A 24,518-nucleotide genomic window follows, 5' to 3' on the forward strand; every position below is an offset into this window, starting at 1 on the left:
AAACATGCATCATGTAGCCCCTAGAAAGACGTAAGATTTAAGAGGATCTGAGAATTTAAGCTTCTTAGATCACTAATGCTCTTTCGTGCTAGAACTTGGTGAATCGGTTGGTTAGATTCATGCTGAATTTGTTTTTGGGTTTTGCTATTGTATGGATTATAGTTTATACACTAATTTTGTACTCTTTATCCTGAAGCATCCTTATTTGTTTATTCCCAATCATTATTCACACTTATTACAAGAGACGCCACTGCAAATGGAGCTTTGTGAAACAGCCAGACAAATTTTGTGTGTGGGGGTTTTATATTTTCAGTGCCAAGTGGGTTTGTCATTCCTCTTCTATAACTCCTATACAATGAAATAAAATGTTGATTGTTCAGGTCCACAGTGCAACACGTAACAATACAATAACATGGTACACAGAAAAGCTAAAATTCCTGTTGTACCTGTACATTTAAACAAAGGGAAACATTTTATTAGATCTTTTATGCATTAAAACCACAGCAATATATTAATGTTGATTTTACTATTGATGCATGCTTTGTTTGTGATCTCTGAGAGCAATTAATATGTGGATGGGCCGTGTCTGCACGCTGCCTCCTGCAGGTCAGTGTATGCTCATGAGAGATGAGCTGGCCTGTACTGGATTTGTTTGAGGGTTGGATGCCCTGTGGTTGCTTGGCCTTTTCATTGCTGTAACTTCATTACAGCAATATGACCCACTTTGCTAAATTAAGTGCCTTCTTCAGCTAATGTTATCTTGCTTCAGCACATTTTAGGCTACCGCTTACACTTCTCATTAACCTTCACTTTGCCAAACTGTACAGTTTCGATGGATGGTTTGGTCATATTTATGTGTGGTGTTTGATTCCTTTGGGATGGTTTCTTATCCCTGTCAGCTTCCACCCTTCATGGGGGTGACCCCTTTCCCCTCTACTGGTCGTGCTGGAAGCGTGAGGCTGACTATGATGTCTACCTGTCCCTGCCCGTGTACTTATGCCGTCGGGCAGGAGGTGGGCGCACAGGTAACAGCAAGGCCATGTCTGGAACCACAGCAATGCTGCCTTTTTTATCATGTCCTATCCATCTGCTCTATGTGCGCTAGCATTTTCTTCTTCACCCTCACCACCATATGCTCTTTGCTCTGGCTGGGATGCTGGACTAACATGGAGTGGCTAGAGTGCCACATATTCTCTGTCTCTCTCTCTCTCTCCCTCTCACACTCACTCTTTCTTTGCTTCCTGTTAAAATGCATGTTTTATAGGACTAGTTTTGCAGTAAAAGGGCATTCTGTGCCATGAAAGATTTTAAAAGGCATTGTGAAGTCCTGTTGCCGTAAACTGAGCTGTCAGAACTGTGGCCATCTTTTTGGGTCGTCTGTTCGATTGGCAGAAATAAGATTACAGAATAGTACATAAATCGAATTGAATGCACTGCATGCTGAAAAACAGCAGATTATTTCGAATAAGATGAGAATTCGGCAGAAGCTGAAAATCTGTTCAAATACTGTCCCTTCTGTTATCAGTGAAAAGATTTCAAATGTGTGCATGCAGTTACTCCATTAAGCCTAGTTTTCTCTGGCTGTGGCTTTCTGTGTGTTTGTCAGCTGTTCTGAGGTCATCTGTACATGGGGCAGCTTCGCCTTGCGCCATACCTGTGGCAGTTCAACATGCAGTTTGTCCTGCCACATGGACATGTACAGTATGTGACAAAAAGTGGATGTACAGTAGTTCATCTTACTGTTTCTGAGCATGTGAAATCAGGATACAATGTAGTTTTAATGCTTTACATGTGTATCTTTCTGAAATTTCATTTGTGGTTGATGTTACGATCGAAATTACAAGGCCTTGTAACAACTGGTGTTGTCAGATTTTTAATGGTGCACTAACCTTGATTTTGTATAAATGTCATTCTGATATAAATGAGTGGTAAAATTAGCTGTAAATACTGTCACTGATCATGACCTATAATCCTCTGCCTTCTCCAGCTGAACTCACGCAGGTTGTAGGAAGTGTCAACCAAGCTCCATCCAAGCCATCGCCACCTATGCCCCCCAAGAGAACCACGCCGGTCACGAAGCGCCACACTGAGAACTCCATCCTTCCCATCTCCTCTCTGCCTACTATACTCTCTCTTGAGGACAGGGCAAACATCCCAGGAGGGTTCCCACTGCCCCCGCCTCCACAGTCCCCACCTCTCCCCACACACATCCCACCCTCCCCTCCTCGAGGACACCCCCACCAGCTCCTCCACCAGCACTCCTACCCTCATCCTCTCCCCGACCCACTGCCTGTCCATTTTGACCCCCCTAGCCCACAGGAAGAGCTGCCTACACGTCAAGCCCCAGTGCCCCTGCACATCATGATCCAACGGGCACTGATCAGCCCCGGAGCTGCCCTCCCTCACCTGGATGCCTCCCACCGTGCCCACTCACTGCTGTTTGAAAACCCTCCAGAATACCAAGGATCTCGCCCGCTGCCAGTCACCATCCAGCCTTTAAAAATGTGTGTACCCAACATCAGCAATGTATAGCCATACTTCTGAATTACAAAAAGCTGACACTGGAGACTCCTTCCAAAAATATCTTTGTGTAAATCACAGCTTGTACAGTAGTTTGACTTCAAACAAACAGAATTTAGTAGTTCAACAGCACTGGTATAATTTGAATAATGCCTGGTGAAATTAGAAATGGAAGTTTTGATGGGAGTTTTCCAAACCTGTAGCTACATATGAGGATAGAACTGATTTTTGATTACAATTTTAAAAAAATAATTTATTCACATATATTTATTCTTATATCCTTTACCCCTACCTCTCAGGGCTGAAGATGACTACTCTGATGAAGAGGAAGAGGAGGAAGATGAAGAAGAGGAGGAGGAGGAGGAGGAGGAGGATGAAGACGAGCCACCTCCTGAACACCTCCCTCCCCCTCAAATTCAGCCAGAGCTGGAACCTCGCAGCCGCAGGTGCCTGGTGGGTGACGTAAATATCCGAATCATGCCAGAGGGATCAGACAGCAGTGAGGAAGAGGAAAGAGAGGAAGATCAGCAGGCTGATGAGAGCGATTCAGATGGCTCTGTGCTTTACAAAGAGGAGGAATCCGATGAAGAGGAAGACAGTCCACCGAGTATGTGAACAGAGCCGTGTCCATTTACACTGTAGATAGATTGTGTGTCTTTATTTTTATGCATACAGAATACATACATCCATGGTGTAGGAAAACTTTAACATTCAGAAATGGTGGTGGCCTGCTTTGAACAGTGTGTATATGTATGTGCAGGTAGTCTGGCCAGCAGGGTGAAGAGGAAGGACACTTTGGCTCTGAAGCTGAGCAGTCGGCCCTGTGCCCCAGACAGACAGGTTCCTGAGAGGCAGACCAGAATTGAGTACACAGGTCTGTCGTGGCAGAGCAAAGAGCAGTGGGAGGCCATCCGCACACAGATTGGCACAGCACTTACACGGTACTGGTCCTCATGCTCTCTCTTTAACACACACACACACACACACACACACACACACACACACACACACACGTGCGCATTAATATCTATCTGTGAGTGGTGAGTATCTAAATGCAGGGTTTCTCCAAGGTACTAGTGGGAATCAGACTTAATTAATTTATACACATAAACTGAGAGAGAAAAATGTCTCCTTAAATAACTTTAAGGTAATGTGTCTGTTTGTCTAAAGACGACTGAGCCAGAGGCCCACTGCTGAGGAGCTGGAACAGAGAAACATTCTACAGCGTAAGCAATTTCCTTATTTCCTGCTACTGCCAGAGTAATGCTCTGTGCTCTATATAGCCTCACTTTTTTAATGCACCCCTATTATGCTCTATAAAAGTGCTTGATTTTGTTTTAGAGGTCTCATCCAGTAGGTTTACATGCATCCAAGTTTAAAAAAAAAAAAAAACACTTTAATTTTATCGCCTCTTTTTCTTAGTGTTATAAACTCCTCCTTTCAGAGAGCCTACTCTGCTCTGATTGGTCAGATGTCCCAGTCTGTTGTGATTGGTCTACCGCTTACAGTGCGTGTCGAAAAGGGAATGCCTGTTACCATATCCAAATTTCAGCTCAGTAATAATTTCGTCGGTTTTACCTTATCAATTTGAGCCTGAGTCCCGATAATGATGTATTGGAAGATAAACCTGAACCACCATCGCAAGCACAACGAGAACAGGATATTTCTCAGTGGTAAGTTTGTGTGTAGTTTGACAGTAACGTGAGTTAGCAGATTAGCAGAGGCTAGCAGCTAACAGCTGTGCACTGGCTATACACGTATACACTCGGTAGAAAATATGTACATAAATAATGAATCATACTTACAGGTTGTTATCCAGTGGCGTAAGATAATCCAAATAAAGTGGGTAATGGCGACAACAGTAATCTAACTCTTTCAGGGCAATTACAACTGTAGTGTTTGAGGGAGGGTCAAAGCTGTTCGCGAGCAGCCGATGAAGACCAGATCCGGGGATTTTTGTTACAAACCTACATGGGTTAGTACAGGAAGTAAGCCTGGAATTACTAATGACTCGTTTCAGATGTTTTACATTCACAAACAGCTCTATAACACTACATGAAAGGTAATATCTGAAAAAGCATAATAGGGTTGCTTTAAACACATGTAGCACACACACACATAGAAAAAAGTATATGCAGAGGATTCTTCACTCCTATAATCCTACAATGCAATCCTGCTCTGCTCCCCATTTATACTATTTGCAGTGAAAATTAGTCATACTGCAGAGCAAGTAGGATTAAATCAACAGTAGCATTTTGACTAACAAGTGTTCTTAAATATATAAATAATGATGGCTTGAAAAATGGTCTTAGTTGTCAATACACCATTCTTGTGGAGAATTTGCTCAGAATTATTTAATATTAATCTTTTTCTGTCTGCATATCTCCTTCAGCCAAAAATGAAGCTGATCGGCAGGCAGAGGTTCGGGAGATCAAACGCAGGCTCACCAGAAAGGTACAGTTCAGCATTTATTGTTTATATACAACATATATTGTTCATTCCTACTTATACCACAGCGCTGTTTAATAATTAATTCTGATTGGCTGACAGATGTTCTGCAGTTCTGCAATAATTTTTCAGTAAATGCACAGCTAAAGTAGTTCCAGTCAGGTCTTGCCTGCATTACAATTCCATATCACTTTGCCAAGTTAAAAAATCTAACCTACTGTTCACCACAGCAGACATTTAACAGCAAACAAAATTGAGATTTTCTAGAAATAACTGAGGAATAATTGACGATGGGCCGTTGAATTATTATAAAAATAATGCTCACCTGAGGTGGAAATGCGGCCATGAGGCGAAGCGGAGGCTTGAGCCATTGATATATATAGTTATTTGGGGCGGTGCGAGAGAGAGAGAGAGAGAGAGAGAGAGCGAGTGTGCGTGAGAGCGAGAGCACGCAAGAGAGTAAGTGTGATTGCAGTAATGAGACAGAAAAGCAGGTGAACAGGTGTCAATATTTGTTTATTTATTAATTGTATTTTCTGCGGTAATAAAAAATGAAAAACCCTGTGAACAAGTAGGCTTATCTTTATTTATTTGTTTGTTTGTTTATTTGTTTATTTACTGTTGTGGTCTCAGTAATGTATTGGCCTCTGTTCACAGCCCTAAAAATATTTACCCTGTAATTGTACTAGATCTCATCCCAGTAAATTCTTGCATCAGTCATACCCCAGTTTTCCATCCTAATCTTTATTTCTACACACTCCGCTTCTGTTTAATTGTAGTTGAATATCAAGTATAGCGGTAACCGTTATGTTTACAGAAAGTGACTCTTGTCCCTTCTTTAGTTAAGTCAGAGGCCAACAGTTGCTGAGTTACAGGCCAGAAAGATCTTGCGCTTCCACGAGTACGTGGAGGTCACACACGCTCAAGACTACGACCGTCGTGCTGACAAACCATGGACTAAACTCACACCTGCCGACAAAGTAAAGCCACAAGTTATTTGCTGCTTTAGCTGTTTACTTTACCACCAGTGTGTGTCTCTGTTTCCCTGGTTAACCTTACTGCTCTTGTCTAGGCTGCAATCCGAAAGGAACTCAACGAGTTCAAAAGCTCTGAGATGGAAGTACATGAAGAAAGTAGAATTTATACAAGGTAAACAATACACAAGATGGTATCATTTTTGTTACCTAGTTACGGTTTTCAAATATTTCTTCTGATTATTTTTTTTCTTCTAGATTTCATCGTCCATAACATCTTCCATTAACCGTAAAGTGAAGCACTTGAGCACTGGTGGCAGGGTGTGTAAGTGTGTAAGTGTGTAAGTGTGTAAGTGTGTAAGTGTGTAAGTGTGTAAGTGTGTAAGTGTGTAAGTGTGTAAAGGAGCTTCAGGGTGTTTGTGCTTCCTGACAAATTGCCCTTCAGTGAATGTACTGTACAGATACCTGGAACAAATGGAGAACTTTTTTCCTCAGTCATCTGCCCTTGTGTAAATATGACAGATGGGAGGGCTGAGAACTGAACAATTCAGTATTTCTCCCTGATGTTCGAGGGAGACAAACATGTGCCAACCAGAGCACTAGTGGAGCCTCAAAAATGGATGTACAGTGCGCAGGCCATCAGGAGAACATCTCTCAGGAACCGAGATCCCCCTATAGCAGCATGGGTCTGGGAAAGGAAGGTCAAGAGTGACCATTATACTTACATATTCAGTTTGTTTCCTTTTAGGGAAATGTATAAAGCCTAACTAATAATAGTATTAAGAAATAATAATAAATAATTGTTAAATTCTGATGGTGGACTGAGCAGAGTGTACAGATGGACTTTGCATGGACAAACAGGAATATTTGTGTGTGTGTGTATAGTGTTGTAATTTTCTCTTAGGCTGAATCTTTTAAATGTACTCATTAGAAACTGTAAAGCACAAGGTTTTATGATGCGTTGTTATATTTGTGTGAAATGGCCAGATTTATTTATGCCTCTCTCTCTTACTTTTGCCCTTCCTTTGCAGCTTATTATTGGAAAAGGAGAAGGGGGAAATGATGGCCTTTTACTTTACTTTGGATTTATTTCAGTCTTTGAGCATTTCACATCATGATTTTAATCTAAAAATATATATATATAAAACTGCAATATTTGATGTTTTAATCCCTTTTTACTACATGGGGATGAGTCATTTCAATTAAAGTACAATATCATAATCATATTTCTGAAAGTTAGGACTGCATACTTGTCTGAATAGGAATAAATTGATAATTATTTAGTCTTTTGAATTAAAATCGAAGCCCAAGTATTTTATACAGCACTACAAATAAACTTGTTGGTTTTTAATAGTGTAATGATTCCCAGGGGAATTATGAATTATTTCAGCTTGAATATTTGCTTTCTTCTTTTCTTCTTCCTTTTAAATGTCTATGGCCAGTAGAATTATATAATATGCTCTGCTGTACAGAAGTATTATTTAGATTAAACTAACTGTTGTGTATATCTTGTCTTCCTTTATTTGGAATTGTATTTTAAATATTATAAAAGTAATATAGGTTGCTATTTTTTTAAGCACAAAATATGAAGTGTTTTATCCAATGCTTCAAAGCTCCTTTTCTTTTGGTTTTTAATTTGATTTGTGTGAACGTTTAGGAACTGAACTCTGTTTAGGTGTCGCTATAAATCTAAATTAAATGCTTACAAATAGTTTCTGGTCTAACTTCAGTTTTTCTCAGCAAAAGTATCATAGAATAGGTGTACATACAACTCAGCAGTGGTACAGCGGGTATGTCTTTCTACAGGTTCTCTGGTCTCCTTCCACCTCCCTAAAGCATATCATTAGGTGGATTGGTGTGAATGAAAGTATAAATGTATGTGAGATTTCATGGTGCCCTGGTGTCTCATCCAGAGTTTATTCCAGAATCACTCCCTGACAGTGACCTGGATAAAGCAGTTACTAAACATAAATGAATGACAATTACATTGTTTATGAAGGGTCATTTTCAGTTAGTGTGAGTGGAATGAACCGTCAAGTGTGTAAGGAAAAATTAGTTCTTTTAACTTTGGAGAAAAATGTGAATGTCTTTTATTACAATAACAGCAGTAACTAGTAGGCATATGTGAAAAGTACCAGAATGTACCGAATATACAATATATACCTCGGAACAGGATTTATGAAGGGTCATTTTCAGTTAGTGTGAGTGGAATGAACCGTCAAGTGTGTAAGGAAAAATTAGTTCTTTTAACTTTGGAGAAAAATGTGAATGTCTTTTATTACAATAACAGCAGTAACTAGTAGGCATATGTGAAAAGTACCAGAATGTACCGAATATACAATATATACCTCGGAACAGGATTTATCACCCCTATGCAAACATTTGATATCCTTTTGACTGAGATGGTCCCTTTTAATCTATTCCCATTCCCTATAATTTAATCAACGTCCTGATTTGATTAACATCCTGGTGCAAGTGTGAAAGTGAGGCCAGACCATTCTTTGTGACTATGATGACTGGTATATTTGCGGTAACAGTTTATCAGCCTAACGGTGTGAGAGAGAGTGACTTGAGGTGTTTGGGTTGAGATCACACCTGATCAAAACTCACTTGTCCAGCAGAGTCTGCCATTTCTTACAAATGGAATGATGTATCAGCAGAAATCCCACCTCCCACAAGATTGGATTTTTGTGCTGCTATTGGATGTGCTTGGATGCTCTCCAGGGTCTCTTCAGGGTCACAGGTTTAATAAGCTTGGGTTAAGGACTCTGCGTTGTCAGTGTTCTTACATCTGCATGGCTTTTCTCTGGCTTCTTGGGTTTTCTCCCATCACCCAAAGCTACTAGAATGATGACAAATTGCCCCTAGATGTGAAGGAGTGTGTGAATATATTTGCATAGCACCCTTACTGAATGGGATCAATGGGATCTTACTGAATTTTCAGTTTGCCCAGATTAGTTTGTGTAATGCAGATGTGTGCTTCTGTGAACCGCTGTTCTGTATCCTAAAACAGCACATGAACACTTTAAATACTATAATTCATACAATGCTGTTCAACGTTGTGAGGAACAGTGCCATTCATGAATGACTTAATAAATATTATGCACATTCTGAACTACTCCTTAATTTACTTGTCTTTTCTTGCCAGTCAAAAAAAAAAAACCAAACTTATGTCTGTTCCCTTTCTCTTATTCAAGACATCAACGGTGTTAAATGAAACCAGTGTGAACAAGGCCTCTGTTATTTATATGTGAAAAGGTCACTGCATTAAGTTTCAATTTATTACCAACCTAAGCTATACACGGATAAACAGACATTCCTAAGTCATGATTAAATTGATTAAATTGAGTATTTGAGTATCACAATGGTATTGGTATTGAACAATTTAGAAAAGAATAACAAAAAGAACATAGAATGTGTAAAAACTCCATGCATTTTTGTATGATACACCATCTCAGTATGTCAATATTATATTGAAGTGATTCCTAACCTTTTCACTGCTGAATGGATGATCATGAGAGAACGCGTGTGCATGTAAACACCACTTTAGCAGCTCTATAAGAATATATTTCTGAACACCTGATTGTGTATAAATAAAAGGAGATACCATGCTGACATTTGTTTATAATGTGGTATGTTTTATACATATTTTCAAATGGTAAACATAGGCCTAACCCTGAAAATATTAACCCATTTATGAAATACAATTAACCGAGCATTTTTGTAAAAATGAAACTCCTAACTTGATAGGTTAGTTTACCCCAAAATGTGCCCTGTCTTATATTTACCCAGCTGTTGGCCTAAATAACTAAATAATTACCTAAATAATTTGTGGTGTTTTTAACCCAGTGTTCTTTTAGAGTGCATGAACATTTTATTTTGATGAACTGTGCGAGGGAAATGTATGTTTGACATTGAACTTTATTTAGATTATGACATTTACTTTCCAATAAGAAGTATCTTTCAAACATATACAGGTGCATCTAAAAAAATATCGTGGAAAAGTTCCCTTTTTCTGTAATTTAATTAATATATTCTAGATTCATTACACATAAAGTGAAATATTTCAAGACTTTTTTGTTTTTGTCTTTGTACTCCTCACCTGGTTGCCGCCACACACGCTTGACACCATCTGAACCAAATAAGTTTATCTTGGTCTCATGAGACCACAGGACATGATTCCAGTAATCCATGTCCTTAGTCTGCTTGTCTTCAGCAAACTGTTTGCGGGCTTTCTTGTGCATCATCTTTAGAAGAGACTTCCTTCTGGGACGACAGCCATGCAGACCAATTCGAAGCAGTGTGTGGCGTATGGTCTGAGCACTGACAGGCTGACCCCCCATCCCTTCAACCTCTGCAGCAATGCTGGCAGCACTCATACGTCTATTTCCGAAGTGCACGTGCACTCAACTTCTTTGGTCGACCATAGTGAGGCCTGTTCTGAGTAGAACCTGTCCTGTTAAACCGCTGTATGGTCTTGGCCACCGTGCTGCAGCTCAGTGTCAGGGTCTTGGCAATCTTCTTATAGCCTAGGCCATCTATATGTAGAGCAACAATTATTTTTTTTCAGATTCTCAGAGAGTTCTTTGCCATGAGATGCCATGTTGAACTTCCAGTGACCAGTATGAGGGAGTGTGATAGCGATGACACCAAATTTAACACACCTGCTCCCCATTCACACCTGAGACCCTGTAACACTAACAAGTCACATGACACCGGGGAGGGGAAATGGTGAATTGAGCCCAATTTGGACATTTTCACTTAGGGGTGTACTCACTTTTGTTGCCAGTGGTTTAGACATTAATGGATGTGTGTTGAGTTATTTTGAGGGAACAGCAAATTTACACTGTTATACAAGCTGTACACTCACTACTTTACATTGTAGCAAAGTGTCGTCACATGAAAAGGTATAAATCAAATATTTACAAAAATGTGACTAATGTACTCACTTTTGTGAGATACTGTATGTGTGTGTATATATATATATATATATATATATATATATATATATATATATATATATATATAGTTATAGTTATATATATATATATATATATAGTTATATATATATATATATATATAGTTATATATATATATATATATATATATATATATATATATATATATATATATATATATATATATAGTATGTATATATTTTAGATATATATGTATATATATTTTAAAATATATATTCATGTATAAATATATATGTCTGTTTGCAAAATCTGTTTTGCTTTTGTGGTTGTGTACTTCTTTTTAAATTACTTTTCATAACTTTTCATTATTATTATTCTTTTTTTATATATATATAACTTTGATGACTTCTAAAACTAGGCCTATACAATGGACAAGAATGGAACATGAATGATTAAAAATGTTTCTGAAGACCATAAGTACTTTCAACAAGAGAACTAGGCTGTAATAACGTGGACTATTTTACATGTAAAACATGTTGCATTGCATTCGTCTTGCATTCTAAAAACATTCGTATAAGAATGATGTAAATTGGGACGAAGGGCTCGTCTCGTTATCCATGACATTATTAAATCAAGCAGTGGGACACCTGCGCTTGCTTCTTTTTACAGTCACATCCGTGGCAGCTGCCGCGTGATCATCGGGATGTGCTGCCCCGTCTCTTAGACACTCACTGAACAGAGCGGATGCAGAGAGAGGTGTGAGTGCAGCGGGAAAGCAAGACCTCGCGCTTGCAGGACAGTACCGCCGACATTTGGAAAGTCGCTATGGTTTGTCCAAAAAGTCGCTTATTATCAATTCTATTTGAAAATTAATAAAATACACCGAGTACCCAAATGATGCCCTGTCTGTGTTTATTTTCTTAAAAACGAAAACGTGGTAATTTTCCTCCGCAGCGCCAGGGGGCAGCGTGTGCTCTTATATCACATCAAGTTGAGGGAATACATGAAGAGGACAAGGTGCCGAGCGCGTGTGTATGTTCTTTCAAGAAGCTCAGAGAAACTTCGTCATCTCGTGGCCTCCAAACTTATTTCACTAGAGAATTTCAAAGGTAAGAGATAAACCGATTAATTTTAACCTTCAATGCTATGCAACATTACCTACATTTGTAGCACAGGTCATACATTTAGAGTTTAGAAGTTATACAAGCTAGTTAGCCGCTAGCTGAGTATTTCAGTATTCCGGACTGTTCATTGGTACGGAACAGCGTTAGGACTAGTTAGGTTTTGTAATTCGGTAATGAAATACATGGAAATAGCTGCAAAACATGAAATAACAAAGTAAGCAGCATGTCTAGTTAAGTATTTGTTAGTTAATTAGTTAAAGGTTCAGTGTTTCTTTTGTGTGTTTGCTGTAACTTACAGTTTGTTTAATCATTTCTGCTGAAGTTTGAGACTCTGTGCCGCTGTAGCTCGTGTTACACACGCGTGTTCCACACGCTTATGTGGAAGTTAGCGCCACATGGACATGCGGCTGAGAGGAACGTTCATTCAGTTTAAAAATTGACTTGCACCACATACTAACATTCGTTACTGTGTGTGTGTGGTAGATTAAGAATAAAACTCGACAGCACACACGTTACCTCGTAATCGTCTAGCAAAGCTACATGTGTTGGGCATTTGTGTTTAAACAGCTGTGCCAGTCAGTCTTGTGGGGGGACGAACAACTGGACAGGGTCAAGGGCACAATGAATTTCATCTTGAACCTCACACCAAACACCACATTTGTTTAACCTTTTAAGTTGATACTGGAATGAAAATGGATGTTTTGTTTCTCTATTTTATTTACTTTTATGATGCCAGTATCTTTTTGCGATGTTTAGGGAAATATTCCAAAATTGGCACTATTCTTGTTTAAGTTTAATATTTAGTCCATTTGAAAAATGGTTACTTTTTTGATGACTCGCCCGGTACTATTCTTGTGTTCATCCAATTAAATTCTGTCTAGAACATACAAGTCCCGCCCCTTGTTCAGTACACTAGCAGCTTGTTATTAGCAGGTATGGTTTGTCGGTGTGTGTTTTCTTTGCACTCTTCTCTTTTCCAGTCGGTCCTTGTTTTATTTCTCAGAGGGTCTGAATTTCGAGTTTGAGGTTGTGTGTGAGGTCTCACACTTTGGGGGAGTGTTTCATTGCTGGAGAGTCACTCTTGCAGATGGAAAGTGCAGTTCTATATATGTGTAAGAATCAGTAATAATTTCATTTAATCTACTGTTCAGAAGCCTCTCGGTGATGAACCTGCGGTCATCAAATTATTACAGCTTTCTTTGACTTACTGTGCATTCGAGTCCTCCTGGGAAGTTCATGTTTACTTGTTAGGAAGTTGTAACTATGACATCAGGTGCATTCAAGTCACTTTGGGTGGTGCAAGATGGCGGTGTACCTTTTTATATTAATTAACTACAAAAAAATACAGCAAGGTTTAACTCTGCTTCCTGAAAATGAAGAACAAAATGTCCATCAGGTGTGTGGTTTTTATATTTTTAATTAATTTATGAAGCCACTGTAAGCTTTATCCTTACATGTTGTATTGTAATTGCACAATGCTAAAAAAAAAAAGCCTGACAATTACTTGCTGCATATACCAACTGCATAATAACTTAATTCAGTTTTTGAGATGAGTAGACATTCAATTTCAATAAATTTACTGCCAACTACAGATGTCGCATCCATTGATTCCACCATATTTTCTTACTGATGTGTTCCCGACTCAGAACTCAAAGAAAATCCTATTTCTTACTTGTAATTATGACTTTGTGGTGGTATTCACGTGCGTTCGATTCATAAATCCAATCTTTCCAACATGACTTGAATGCACCATTAGTTTACATACAATTCCAGCAGAGCTGAACAGTCAGCTACCTGAAGTGACAAAGCAACCCATGTTTTTTTTGTTGATCAATAATAATCCAATTCACTATGGTGGTGTTCAGAGACTGTGTTTTACTTGTGACGTTTTAGCTTCTAGTTTCAAGCTGCTGGTGAGGATTTCCTCACTAATGAGTATAAAACTTATGAGTTAGTTTTATTGATTTACGCTGTTTTACAGGCTTGTGAGGAGTTTTTGTTGACCAGCTTGTCATGTGAGCTTGAGTGAAACACAGCTGCATGACATGGCTTAAAAGTGAAGAGTAATGAAACTAGAACAATATAACAAATACCATGTTGCTTGTAAACAAAAAATGTACTTTAAATATAAATACCTACCATACACTCAAAAAACTCACTTTGGTGGCACCTTCAAACTGGTGGCTTGATGGGGTCAGTAGTTCATTTGTTTGTAAAAGGCAACACAGTTGAATGTCGTATAAAAGTCTCTTTTTAATTTTTATATTTTTATTTCTCAGACGACCGAATCGCGGCCAAAATTGAACAGTGTGAACCCGGCTTAAGGCACTCTGCAAAAACATACCTTTCTATGGTAGGGAAAACCCTGCAAAATTTCATGTTTTTATAGTTGGAAACAAGTTTCGGGTGCTGACACTTTGTAACAGTACGTTTTTTTGTTTTTTTTTATTACGCGGCTTCACACTTTCTGGGTTTTTTTTCATGTATTTTTTTTATAACGTGGCATGGAGTATTTTTGTCTTCATTTTCATTAAAGTCTTCTAGTGCTGTTTAACAAATCCAAGCACACATGGACCCATATACAAACCCTATATCTGAGGAGGTGAATTTATTAAATGTGCATTTTTTTAATGATTACCATCAGTGTGTTATCATGCTGCTAGAGATCAAACCCAGCCAGGTGGTCATGTGGTGTGTGCCTTAATCCAACTGTGTTGTGATGTTGCTGTTGTATTAGATTATTAATGAAACAGTAGATAAAAAAAGTTTAACTTTGATCAATTGGTTATATTGTTACAATTAGGGATGTCACGATAGCAAAAATCTAATATTCTTCTGGATCTCAATTAATGGATCTTGTCTGGTAGCACTACTTGTATTGTTCTCTGCTTGATATATCGCTTTGCTTGTATTTTCTCATTTGTAAGTCGCTTTGGATAAAAGCATCTGCTAAATGGATAAATGTAGTCAGTACCGATGCCACCAAAAGTACACAATGCTCGATACCAAAGTCGGTACCACGGTGTGGTATTTAAAAATAAATGATTGAATCAATTAAAAACTTTCCTGGAAGACATCCTCATCTGGCTGATACTGGCAAAAAGAGAGAGAGAAGTGGATATTTTAGTTATCAGACATTGACAATGACTGATAAAACAGTGGAGGCTACAAGTGCTAAGGTGCACTGCTAAACACACACACCCTTATACTCTGAATGCAAGCATTAATTTAAATTCACTGATATGGTGGCAGACCAAAAAGATTCATTAAAAGCATGAACATTTTGAATAATTATTAGTGACATTAGGCTACATTTAGCTGACAGGACACGGGCTGAATGGAGAAGCATGGTGGCCCATTAGGCGGTAGTTTATAACATTGCAATGCTTTGCTCTTATTTTTAGGCCAAAGTGTAGGAATAAATAAACTAGTCTGAGACTGTTTGGTCTAGTGATGTGACTGAAGTCATGTTTGTTGCTGCTGTCTGACACATACATCTTGTAATTTTGCAATCTTTCTAGACCTTTTAGCTGCCATGCCTGCGAAAAAAGCTGCAAAGAGGAGAAAAGAAAATGAGACTGAGGACTCATCACTGAAAAAAGTGAAAGGTACTGCTCTTTAAATAGATAGTCATTTTTTTACAACATTGATGCACTTAAAATGAGCTTTTGTGGAAATGTTCGGGGGAAACTCCAACTTCAGGACAAGAAGATCTTAGTAAAATTTCTCGCTCTTGTGTGAATGTAGTCTCTCACAGGAGTCACGGTCAGGAAAAGGGCCTGGTCCTGGTTCTTGGGCAAGGAGATGTGGGTCAGCTAGGTCTGGGTGATGATGTGCTCGAGATGAAGAAACCAGCAATGGTGACTCTTCCAGAGGGCATTGTGCAGGCTGTTGCAGGGGGTATGCACACAGTGTGCCTCAGTGACACAGGCAACGTATGTTTCTACAAAAGTTCATGCCACCATGATTTAAGGATTAAACTTGTTCTCTTTGATGCCATGTTTAATATTTGCCTCTTGCTGCAGATCTACACATTTGGCTGTAACGATGAGGGTGCTCTGGGCAGGGATACCTCAGAGGAGGGGTCTGAGATGGTGCCAGGAAAAGTAGAGTTAGCAGATAAGGCAGTGCAGGTGTCTGCAGGTGACAGCCACACTGCTGCTCTCACAGAAGATGGCACCGTCTTCATCTGGGGATCCTTCAGGGTGAGCCAAATTTTAAACCAAGCTTTTTCCTGTAGCATAAACATTGCATAAAGTAGACGCACACAATCTGTTTAAAATTTAGTTTCTTTTATAGTAGATGTGCCCAGTTCCATTCTTCAAGGCCTGGACAATTTGAGATTTCTTCATTTAAACACCTGATTGAGCTTAGCAATTGTCAGGGCTATGAGCTCAAGCATTTTGATGATGGCCATTCAAGACTGGTGTTGAGCATGGCTGTTTTTCCACTATTTTTCTATTAGAGATGTAATAGTATGAAAATTTCATATCACGATTATTATGACCAAAACTATCACAGTTATCAGTATCATCACGGTATTGTTAAAATGTGCAAAAAGTATTGATACACACACTGAAGTCATTTAAACAGGTTTTATATTTGACTATAAAGTGATGGATTGTTGTCACTAGGCTTGTTGCAGTTTAGTTAATTTAGTCTGAAGTGTGGTCAAATTTTGGATTTTATAAAAATGCTGAGGGGAAACTTAATAGAAGATGGTAACCCTGTCTGCAGAGCTTGCGAGAAGAAAGCTGCTGTGAAAGGGGGCTTTGGCCCTTCTCCCCCTTGCTTTAAATCGCTTTTGAATGCCCGTGCAGCCGTGAGCATTTCGCTTTCGAATTAGCGGTTTCACAGTCAATTGCTTGAATGGTGGGTTTATTCTTATTCTTAATGGAAAAATACAATGACGACAACCAAATCTTCCGCCATCTCGCCTCACTTTCATCACGAGAAATGAAATCTGATTCCTGCCTCTGCGCTGCGACTCATTCAGCTCATGCTGAATTAAGCAGACAGTTTAATTGTAAAAACTGTTTTAATTGTAGCATCAGATTTCAACCTCAAAAAACTATGTTGCATGCTGAGTTTGCATCAGACTCATGCTCTGTGTGTGTGTACGTTTATAGCAAGTTTTACAAATCACAATAATCGTGCACAGTTTTAATGATAATTAAATGTGGCATGGCAATACTAACCATGAGGGGAAACCGGTAACTGTTTCATCCCTATCTTATATTATTCACAACAATTAGATGGTGATCTTCTCTAAAGATTTGCCTGACAGCTGATGTTTTAGGTTTAATTACTACTTTTTTCTCCCCTACATAAAACTGTCTAAATAGATAGAGTTGGCTTATGGGCTGTATAATGTTTATATTTCTAGGTCTCCAATCGTTACGTTGATCAGCCACGTGAACAGCAATACTGCTGTCGGACCAGACAAAATTCATTACCAGTTTTTAAAACATTTACCCCAAAGCACGTTCTCGATCCTTTTGGACAGCTTTACCACCATCTGGATGTCAGGAGATGTACCATCCTACTGGAAAGAGGCAATAATCTCACCCAAACCAGGCAAATATCATACTGACCCAAACAATTATCGCCCTATATCTCTGACTAGCTTCCTTTGTAAAACCATGAAAAGAATGGTAAATAATTGTCTTGATTGGATACTGGAGACAGACCATAAGATCAGATACTACTGATGTGGTTTCAGACGAGGGGGGGGACCTCAAACTTACACACATGAACTAGGGGTGCCACAAGGAAGCATCCTGTCGGTCACTTTTTTTAGCATAAAAATCAACAGTATTAAACGTTGTTGGACCCAACATATTCTGTAGCCTTCTGTAGTTAGTTACAGATATGCATACATAAGATTAGTAAATGATCAATGAAAAATGTATTTAAATTCTCTAAAACAAAGACTGTACGTATGTAAGCTTTTGCTTCCTGCAGTCTCTGCACTGGACCCAGAACTCTTTATAGAAGGCAAGCCCATTAAGATCATAAAAGAAACAAAGTTTTTAGGGCTCACTTCCTTCAGCAAAGGGGGGGGGCATCTCTACAGAAAGCTGGTCTGATCCCAATTGGACTACGGAAGTGTAGTCTACAGCTCTGCCAGGAAATCCTATTTCAAAACGTTGGATAACAGTACACCACGTTGGATTAAGACTCTCCCATGGAACTTTCAGGTCTTCACCAGTTCAAAGCTTCTACATCGAAGCAAGGGAACCATCATTTCAGAATAGGTGCTTGAAACTGGCCCTGCACTGTGCAGTCAAGCTAAAGGCATGGTAAAATAATCCAGCTCATTCTCCAGTTTTCCACCATTAATATCTACAACTGTATGCATCCGGACCTATGTACGTTAGCCCTTTTGGAATCGGCATAAAACCCCATCTAGAGAACAAGGATATTAACTTGGACATCCTAGCACACACACATGCATGACCTGTACCCCCCTGGAATATAAAGAAACCAAACACCATAATGGATCTGACCGAACATAAGACAGTGACCCACCCAAATGAATATACAGTTCTTAGACCAACAGTTATTAGGCCTAAAATGCTGTTTCCCACTTAGTGTGACTGCAGCAGTAGCATTCTGATAACAGTGACTCGGTATTCGTATTCCTGGACAAAGCTCAGTTTTCACAGCTGAGGCCTGTGCTTTGCTCCCAGCCCTAGAGCAGAGAGCACACAAAAACGGCACCTTTTTTTTTTTTTTTTTTTTTTAAAGCACACATAATTACGGTTTTGAAATGTGCGCTTTAAAATTGAAATTTTGAAATGAGACTGGTCTACCGCTGTCAGTGTATGTCAAAAGGAAACACCCATTACCATAAGTTTCAGCTCTGTCTGGGGGGAAAAATGACGACCAGAGTCGGGGCTTTTTGTTACAAACCTATGTAGGTTTGTGCAGGAAGTAAGTCTGGAATTACTAATGACTTATTTCAGAATCGGTTCCTTCTTTTGGGAGTCAGTAACCCCATTTGTCGTGCACTTTATTTGAAACTTTGCAGATTTTTTTACATTCACAAACTGCTATATAACGCACTACATTAAAGGTAACATTTCAAAAACCATAATAGGTTCACTTTAATCTGTACAGACTCAATCTTCCCTAGTATCACTCAAATCCTTAGAACGACCATCTCATAATTGCCAGCAGGCTATATGGGCTTTCTGGCAACAAGCAAGCAGTCATTGCTGCTGAGGAAGCCCTCAAATTGAGAATTACAGATGGTCAAATTCCACCATCAGGTCTTAAACCAATAATAAACTCCTACATCTCAAAAAAGTGGCAAATGGAATGGGACCAGTGCATTCATAACAAACTACACGAAATCAACCCTGTTATAAACGAAAGACAATTCCTTAATTTCCCCTTTGAATCCAAACATGATCAGACCATATACACAAGTTGCCGAACTGGACACTCAAGACTTCCACATGCTTTCCTACTTGAACGGTGGAAAACGTCCAACATGTGATTCCTGTAAAGCAAGAATGACTGTTAAACATGTACTAATGGACTGTTCTGCTCTTAACAACACTAGACAACGCTTTTACTCAGAAAATACATATTTAAGTTTTCCAACATGTCTCAACAGGAAAAATCCTGGAGTTCTTATTGAATATTAAATAGTGAAGGACCTCATATAGCTGCTGTTGACACTGCTTGAAATGTTATTTTATTGTTGTAATGCTGTAAGAATTACTGGATCTTGCCATGAAAATAGACACTGATGCTGGCATGGCATTAAAAGAACAATAAATAAATCCTTAGCTATGTGTTGTGCATTTGCGGTATATGTGCAGGGTATATGCGTCGGTAAAGATTTTATGCACCATTTCCTTGTTTTATTTTTATATATATATATATATATATATATATATATATATATATATATATATATATATATATATATATATATATATATATATATATATATATATATATATATATATAATTTTTTTTTTTTTTTTTAATCTTTTCAAGTACATTAAAAAACAAACATGGCATTTATTTTCTTGCAGGATAACAACGGTATCATTGGCCTCCTTGAACCGATGAAAAAATGTACCTTGCCTGTCAAAGTCCCTATAGACAGTCCTGTGGTAAAAATAGTTTCAGGTGAGATTTCAGCTTGTTTGTCCTATGTTAAATGTTATAATTGTTTTGTTTCTAATGAAGCTTTGTCATTGCTCTGCTATAAAGGAAATGATCACCTAGTAATGCTTACTGTGAATGGAGCTGTCTACACTTCAGGCTGTGGAGAGCAAGGCCAGTTGGGAAGAGTACCGGAGTGCTTTGCCAACCGAGGTGGCAGAAAGGGGTTAAGTATGTGTTGCCCTTTGGTGTGTTGGGTTTTTTATTTATTTATTTATTGTTATTAAATAAATCATTTGGAGTATGTAGCCTGAATCAGTCAGTGCGTTTACATGGACAACAATAATCCAGTATTAACCCGATAAAGACAATAGGCTGATTAAGGAACTGCCATGTAAACAGTGATTTTTAATTACCTTAATCCGATTAAAGTCATAATCGAAGTAAGACATGTGGAGTACTCCTGTTCTAGTTGCATTATTGATGTGTATTACAGACATTTAAACACCTTAATCACATTATTAACGTTGAGTTTTCACTGCATTTTGCGACAGGACACGACCACACGGCAGTGCTCAACCGTTTTACGGCGAACAAGAGAGCACGGCTGCATCCCAAACCATGTACTTGCCTACTATAGGTCTGTAGTAGACGAAATACATGTATCTCGACTACTATATAGTAGGTAAATACGTGGTTTGGAACGCAGCCCACGGCTTCACGCAGTTGTCTGTTAGCACGTATAGCATGACAAATAATTAACCGCACTTGAAGCGTTCATAAAAATTTTAAATAAAAACACCCAAAACTGTATACGGTACCATAACGAAGATGAACTGTATGTTGATATGTGAAATTCTGGAGTGAATGTCGGATGGTGTGGCGTAATGACGTGTGCTGTTAATCGAACTATGTTCAATAACATGTAAAACATGAACATGAAAGGAGTATTGAAAAAGCGACTCATGTAAACACCTTAATCACAGTATTGTCTTATTCAGAGTAAGGTCAATAATTAGATTACTGCTGTCCATGTAAACGTAGTCAGTGACTGTTGTTCTAACCAATAGGCTTGCAGTTGATTCTTTTTTGTTTGTAAATCTCCCCTTCCCCCTCTATTTCCCCACTATTGAAGTGAGGTTACTGGAGCCACAGATGGTCATAGTGAAGCCTCGAGGGAAGGTCCAATTTACTGATGTCTTCTGTGGGGCATACTTCACGTTTGCCATATCTAAAGATGGTCATGTTTATGGCTTTGGTCTCTCCAACTATCACCAGCTGGGTAGGTTATTTGTTTCAAATCAGTAATGCCTTGGATCCCCAGAAGTTGCCATCATTAGTACTACAGTTCTAGAAAATTGACCTCATTGGAGGTCTCTGCATACGCACATGCATTTGAAATTCTTCGTTTTGAAGGACACAAATATAAGTGTAGAGGAAACGATAGGATCACTCAACTAAGTCAAAGCTTTAAAGCAATATTTAATCAGTCCTACTGTTCGTGTTTTAAGGTACCGCAAGCACAAACACATGCTTTGTTCCTGTAAAGCTCACTGCCTTCAAAAATTCCACGACGACCTGGGTCGGCTTCTCTGGGGGACAACACCACACTGTCTGCTTGGACGCTGAAGGTAAATACACATGTTAAACATGGCTGGCCCACCACTTTCCTGACACTCCTAACGATTAATATATTTTTAAAATCTTGATCATCAATTTGAGTTGTTTACTTGCAGGGCATGTTTACAGCCTTGGTCGTGCTGAGTATGGGCGTCTGGGCCTGGGGGAGGGTGTGGCGGAAAAGAGCGAGCCCACAGCAGTTACAGGAATCACCAAGGCCTGTGTGGTAGCGTGTGGAGCATCTGTGAGCTATGCAGTCACTAAAGAAGGTTTGTGAGAGACAGTGGGCACATTTTATCCATTTTTAGTAAAGGTATTTGTAAATGTTCGCATAAGCCAAACTGAATTCGAACATTCCTGCCAGATTTACAGAAGTTTTGGAAACACTGATTTTCTTTTGCCCTTGTGTATGTTGTTGAATGCCTGTCACCCCTAAAGTGCAAAGTGCTTTGCATTTAGTGACACTCCCAAAACTCTATAAAAGACAAAGCTGAAATGTTAAATAAACAGCAAAATAGGACTTGAATTTAATGAAGAAAAAGTACATATCTCATATGAACAGATTATCATGGACACCGAGCTCATCCCACAGGAAAAACTTCTGTTTATGTATGGGGTTTTTGTTGTTTTTCCAACACACAGTCTCAACAACTGTCTGTCTGAAGTCCATCACGCACCTTTGCATGCTCCCTGAAGGATATGAGTCATAAAGGAGGCAATGATTGGACATGGCACATTAGGGAGTATATGGCCCATTGCAGCTTGAAGCATACCAGATGGGTTACATATTGGTCACTTAGTTCTGGCTCTAATAAAGTGAGGAACAGCATTAAAAGATGCTATGGCAAACGGAACTGACTTGCACTGTTTGAGCCATTTCAGTGTGTTATTCATATGAAATAACGGAGTTTCATTCTTTCTTTAACTTGTGTAATTAAAATTAATAATCGATTTAAACTTGATGTATTAAAGTGTTTGGGTTGAAATCAGTCAGTCGAGGTTTACATTTAGTTAGTCTTGTGCCCTGAAACTTAGGAGCATGAATAAGATACAGAGAAGGGTTTTTTTTTTTTTTTTTTTTTTTTTTTTTTTTTTTTTTTTTTTTTTTTTTTGGTTGTTTATTTTTATATATATATATCACTCACACACACATATATATATACATGCTTGTGGGCTTTTCAGGAGTAGCAAATTTCTTGTGTAAATTCTCCTAATCTGTTCATATCCTACTTGATAAATGATGCATATTGAGCATCCCACTGTATGGGATGATGAAAACTGGGGAAAAAAAGAATCAATGTCTGGGATATAAGAACAGGGACACCCAGCTACTTGTCTGTATATGCCTCCTTATTGTACAAACCTTGCTTTATTATGTAATGAGTTTCAATATATTGTCTTTCTCTCTGTCTCTGTCTCTCTCTCTCTCTCTCTCTCTCTCTCTCTCTCTCTCTCTCTCTCTCTCTCTCTCTCTCTCCCTCCCCCCATCACAGGCTCTGTATATGCATGGGGCATGGGCACCAACTTGCAGCTGGGCACAGGAGATGAAGATGATGCTTGGAGCCCAGTGGAGATGATGGGCAAACAGCTGGAGAACAGGGTCGTTCTCTCTGTCTCCAGTGGAGGGCAGCACACAGTCTTACTGGTCAAAGACAAGCAAGAGTGCTGATATAAAACCCAAATGAAAGCTGAGCTGTACTACTGTTCTGGTGGTAACTGTAAAACTATAACTTGATCTGGGATGCTGGGGGAAATCTGGGGTTGCTTAATCTTCCTGTACTGTACTTTGCTAGTTGGTTACACAAGCTTGGAGATGTGTGAAGAGGTGAAGATTGGTGGGTCTCATCTGATTTAAATGTTTCTCCCACTTTGTGGAGAGCCCAAGGATTCACTAGGTGCATTCTAGTAGATCATGATCAAAAAGACTATTTTTTTTTCTTTTTTCTTTTTTTTTAAACTAATATTTTTTTTTGCTTCTTTTTTTTATTATTATTATTCTTTTTAATGTGAATTATTAGTAAGCATTGTAAGGATTGCCAGCTGTGAGTGAGTGAACGTATGTATGTAACGTATTATCGCTTAAAGAAGTTTTAGGAAATTTCCCTGCAAATGGATTTTAAAAGTTAATCATTTTGCCCAGAGCAATACCCATGTACAGTGGCTGCAGCTGCAATGTGTTTACATTTTTACAGGAAAAGAAATTTGTTTGGTATTGCTGTAATGTGCAGTATTCAACTGTTTTTCCTTAAAATGCAAATACCAGTTGTTGATTGCATCCATGATGTGCTTGCCCTGTGGGAAGTGTAATAAAAATTGAAGTCTTTACAGAGTTTTCATAATGAATTTTGCTCAGGAAAGATGATGCTTCTCAGAAAGCCATTTGTGACCATCCGTGCTGATAGTGTTTCTCTTCTTGTAAATCAAATGTAGCTCATTTTAGAAGAGATCCCTTGTTGATTTTGTTTAGTAGGTTTAAATGACATTACTAATGCCAAGTTACTTGCTGCCTGGAATATTTAATTTCATTTTGCATATCCATACAAAGCCAAACATCAGGTATATGCAGTATTATACAGAGTTTCCAAATCAAATTAGCTGTGTTTTTCCATTATGGTCATAATGAAAAACATAATGACAGACAATTTAACATTTGATTTCGAGTGAAAGTTTGCATTTGGATGATTTATGAAGTAATGGTGTGGGAGCCTAAATGGCCAGTTATGCTGCAATAAGAGATTACATGGACTTTAGGGCGTTATTGAAATATTCCAATATGGAAGTTGTTTCAG

The 24,518-nt window shown here is 38.6% G+C and overlaps 2 protein-coding genes across 13 annotated transcripts in view; both read left to right on the forward strand.

Moving 5' to 3' along the window:
* The window catches only part of phactr4b (phosphatase and actin regulator 4b), a 30,845-nt gene extending 23,191 nt beyond the window's left edge, over window positions 1–7,654 (forward strand). For 8 of the 11 annotated variants that reach the window (XM_017476327.3, XM_017476306.3, XM_047157316.2 and 5 more), the window contains 9 exons: window positions 900–1,025; window positions 1,988–2,504; window positions 2,820–3,127; window positions 3,281–3,461; window positions 3,691–3,746; window positions 4,913–4,974; window positions 5,811–5,948; window positions 6,041–6,117; window positions 6,201–7,654. In XM_017476327.3, coding sequence (XP_017331816.1) covers window positions 900–1,025; window positions 1,988–2,504; window positions 2,820–3,127; window positions 3,281–3,461; window positions 3,691–3,746; window positions 4,913–4,974; window positions 5,811–5,948; window positions 6,041–6,117; window positions 6,201–6,216 — 1,481 coding nt within the window. In that variant the 3' untranslated portion in view covers window positions 6,217–7,654. The remainder of the gene's footprint in view (window positions 1–899; window positions 1,026–1,987; window positions 2,505–2,819; window positions 3,128–3,280; window positions 3,462–3,690; window positions 3,747–4,912; window positions 4,975–5,810; window positions 5,949–6,040; window positions 6,118–6,200) is intronic. The other 3 variants (XR_008397025.1, XR_008397024.1, XM_017476346.3) reach the window with 3 other exon arrangements.
* A 4,172-nt stretch (window positions 7,655–11,826) lies between these two features.
* rcc1 (regulator of chromosome condensation 1) lies at window positions 11,827–24,054 on the forward strand. Of its 2 annotated transcripts, XM_017476052.3 has the most exons (11): window positions 11,864–11,970; window positions 14,265–14,338; window positions 15,507–15,593; window positions 15,733–15,920; window positions 16,011–16,190; window positions 20,037–20,133; window positions 20,218–20,340; window positions 21,245–21,391; window positions 21,621–21,740; window positions 21,846–21,998; window positions 23,223–24,054. In XM_017476052.3, exons 3-11 carry the CDS (start codon window positions 15,521–15,523, stop codon window positions 23,396–23,398), a joined length of 1,257 nt encoding a protein of 418 aa, XP_017331541.1. In that variant the 5' UTR covers window positions 11,864–11,970; window positions 14,265–14,338; window positions 15,507–15,520; the 3' UTR covers window positions 23,399–24,054. The 2 variants fall into 2 exon arrangements, with proteins under 2 accessions (XP_017331531.1, XP_017331541.1); XM_017476042.3 differs by lacking the exon at window positions 14,265–14,338 and having other exon boundaries at window positions 11,827–11,970.
* The last annotated feature ends 464 nt before the right edge of the window (window positions 24,055–24,518 follow it).

The sequence above is a fragment of the Ictalurus punctatus genome, chromosome 1, assembly GCF_001660625.3.
Source record: "Ictalurus punctatus breed USDA103 chromosome 1, Coco_2.0, whole genome shotgun sequence".
Lineage (NCBI taxonomy): Eukaryota > Metazoa > Chordata > Actinopteri > Siluriformes > Ictaluridae > Ictalurus > Ictalurus punctatus.

What these genes read in the sequence shown, in the direction of transcription:
- rcc1 (XM_017476042.3), top strand. Translation starts at nt 11,865, where the DNA reads ATGAAGAGGACAAGGTGCCGAGCGCGTGTGTATGTTCTTTCAAGAAGC. An exon ending in TTCACTAGAGAATTTCAAAG is followed by an intron (nt 11,971 to 15,506) that starts GTAAGAGATAAA and finishes CAATCTTTCTAG; the next exon opens with ACCTTTTAGCTGCCATGCCT. An exon ending in TGTCTGCTTGGACGCTGAAG is followed by an intron (nt 21,741 to 21,845) that starts GTAAATACACAT and finishes GTTTACTTGCAG; the next exon opens with GGCATGTTTACAGCCTTGGT.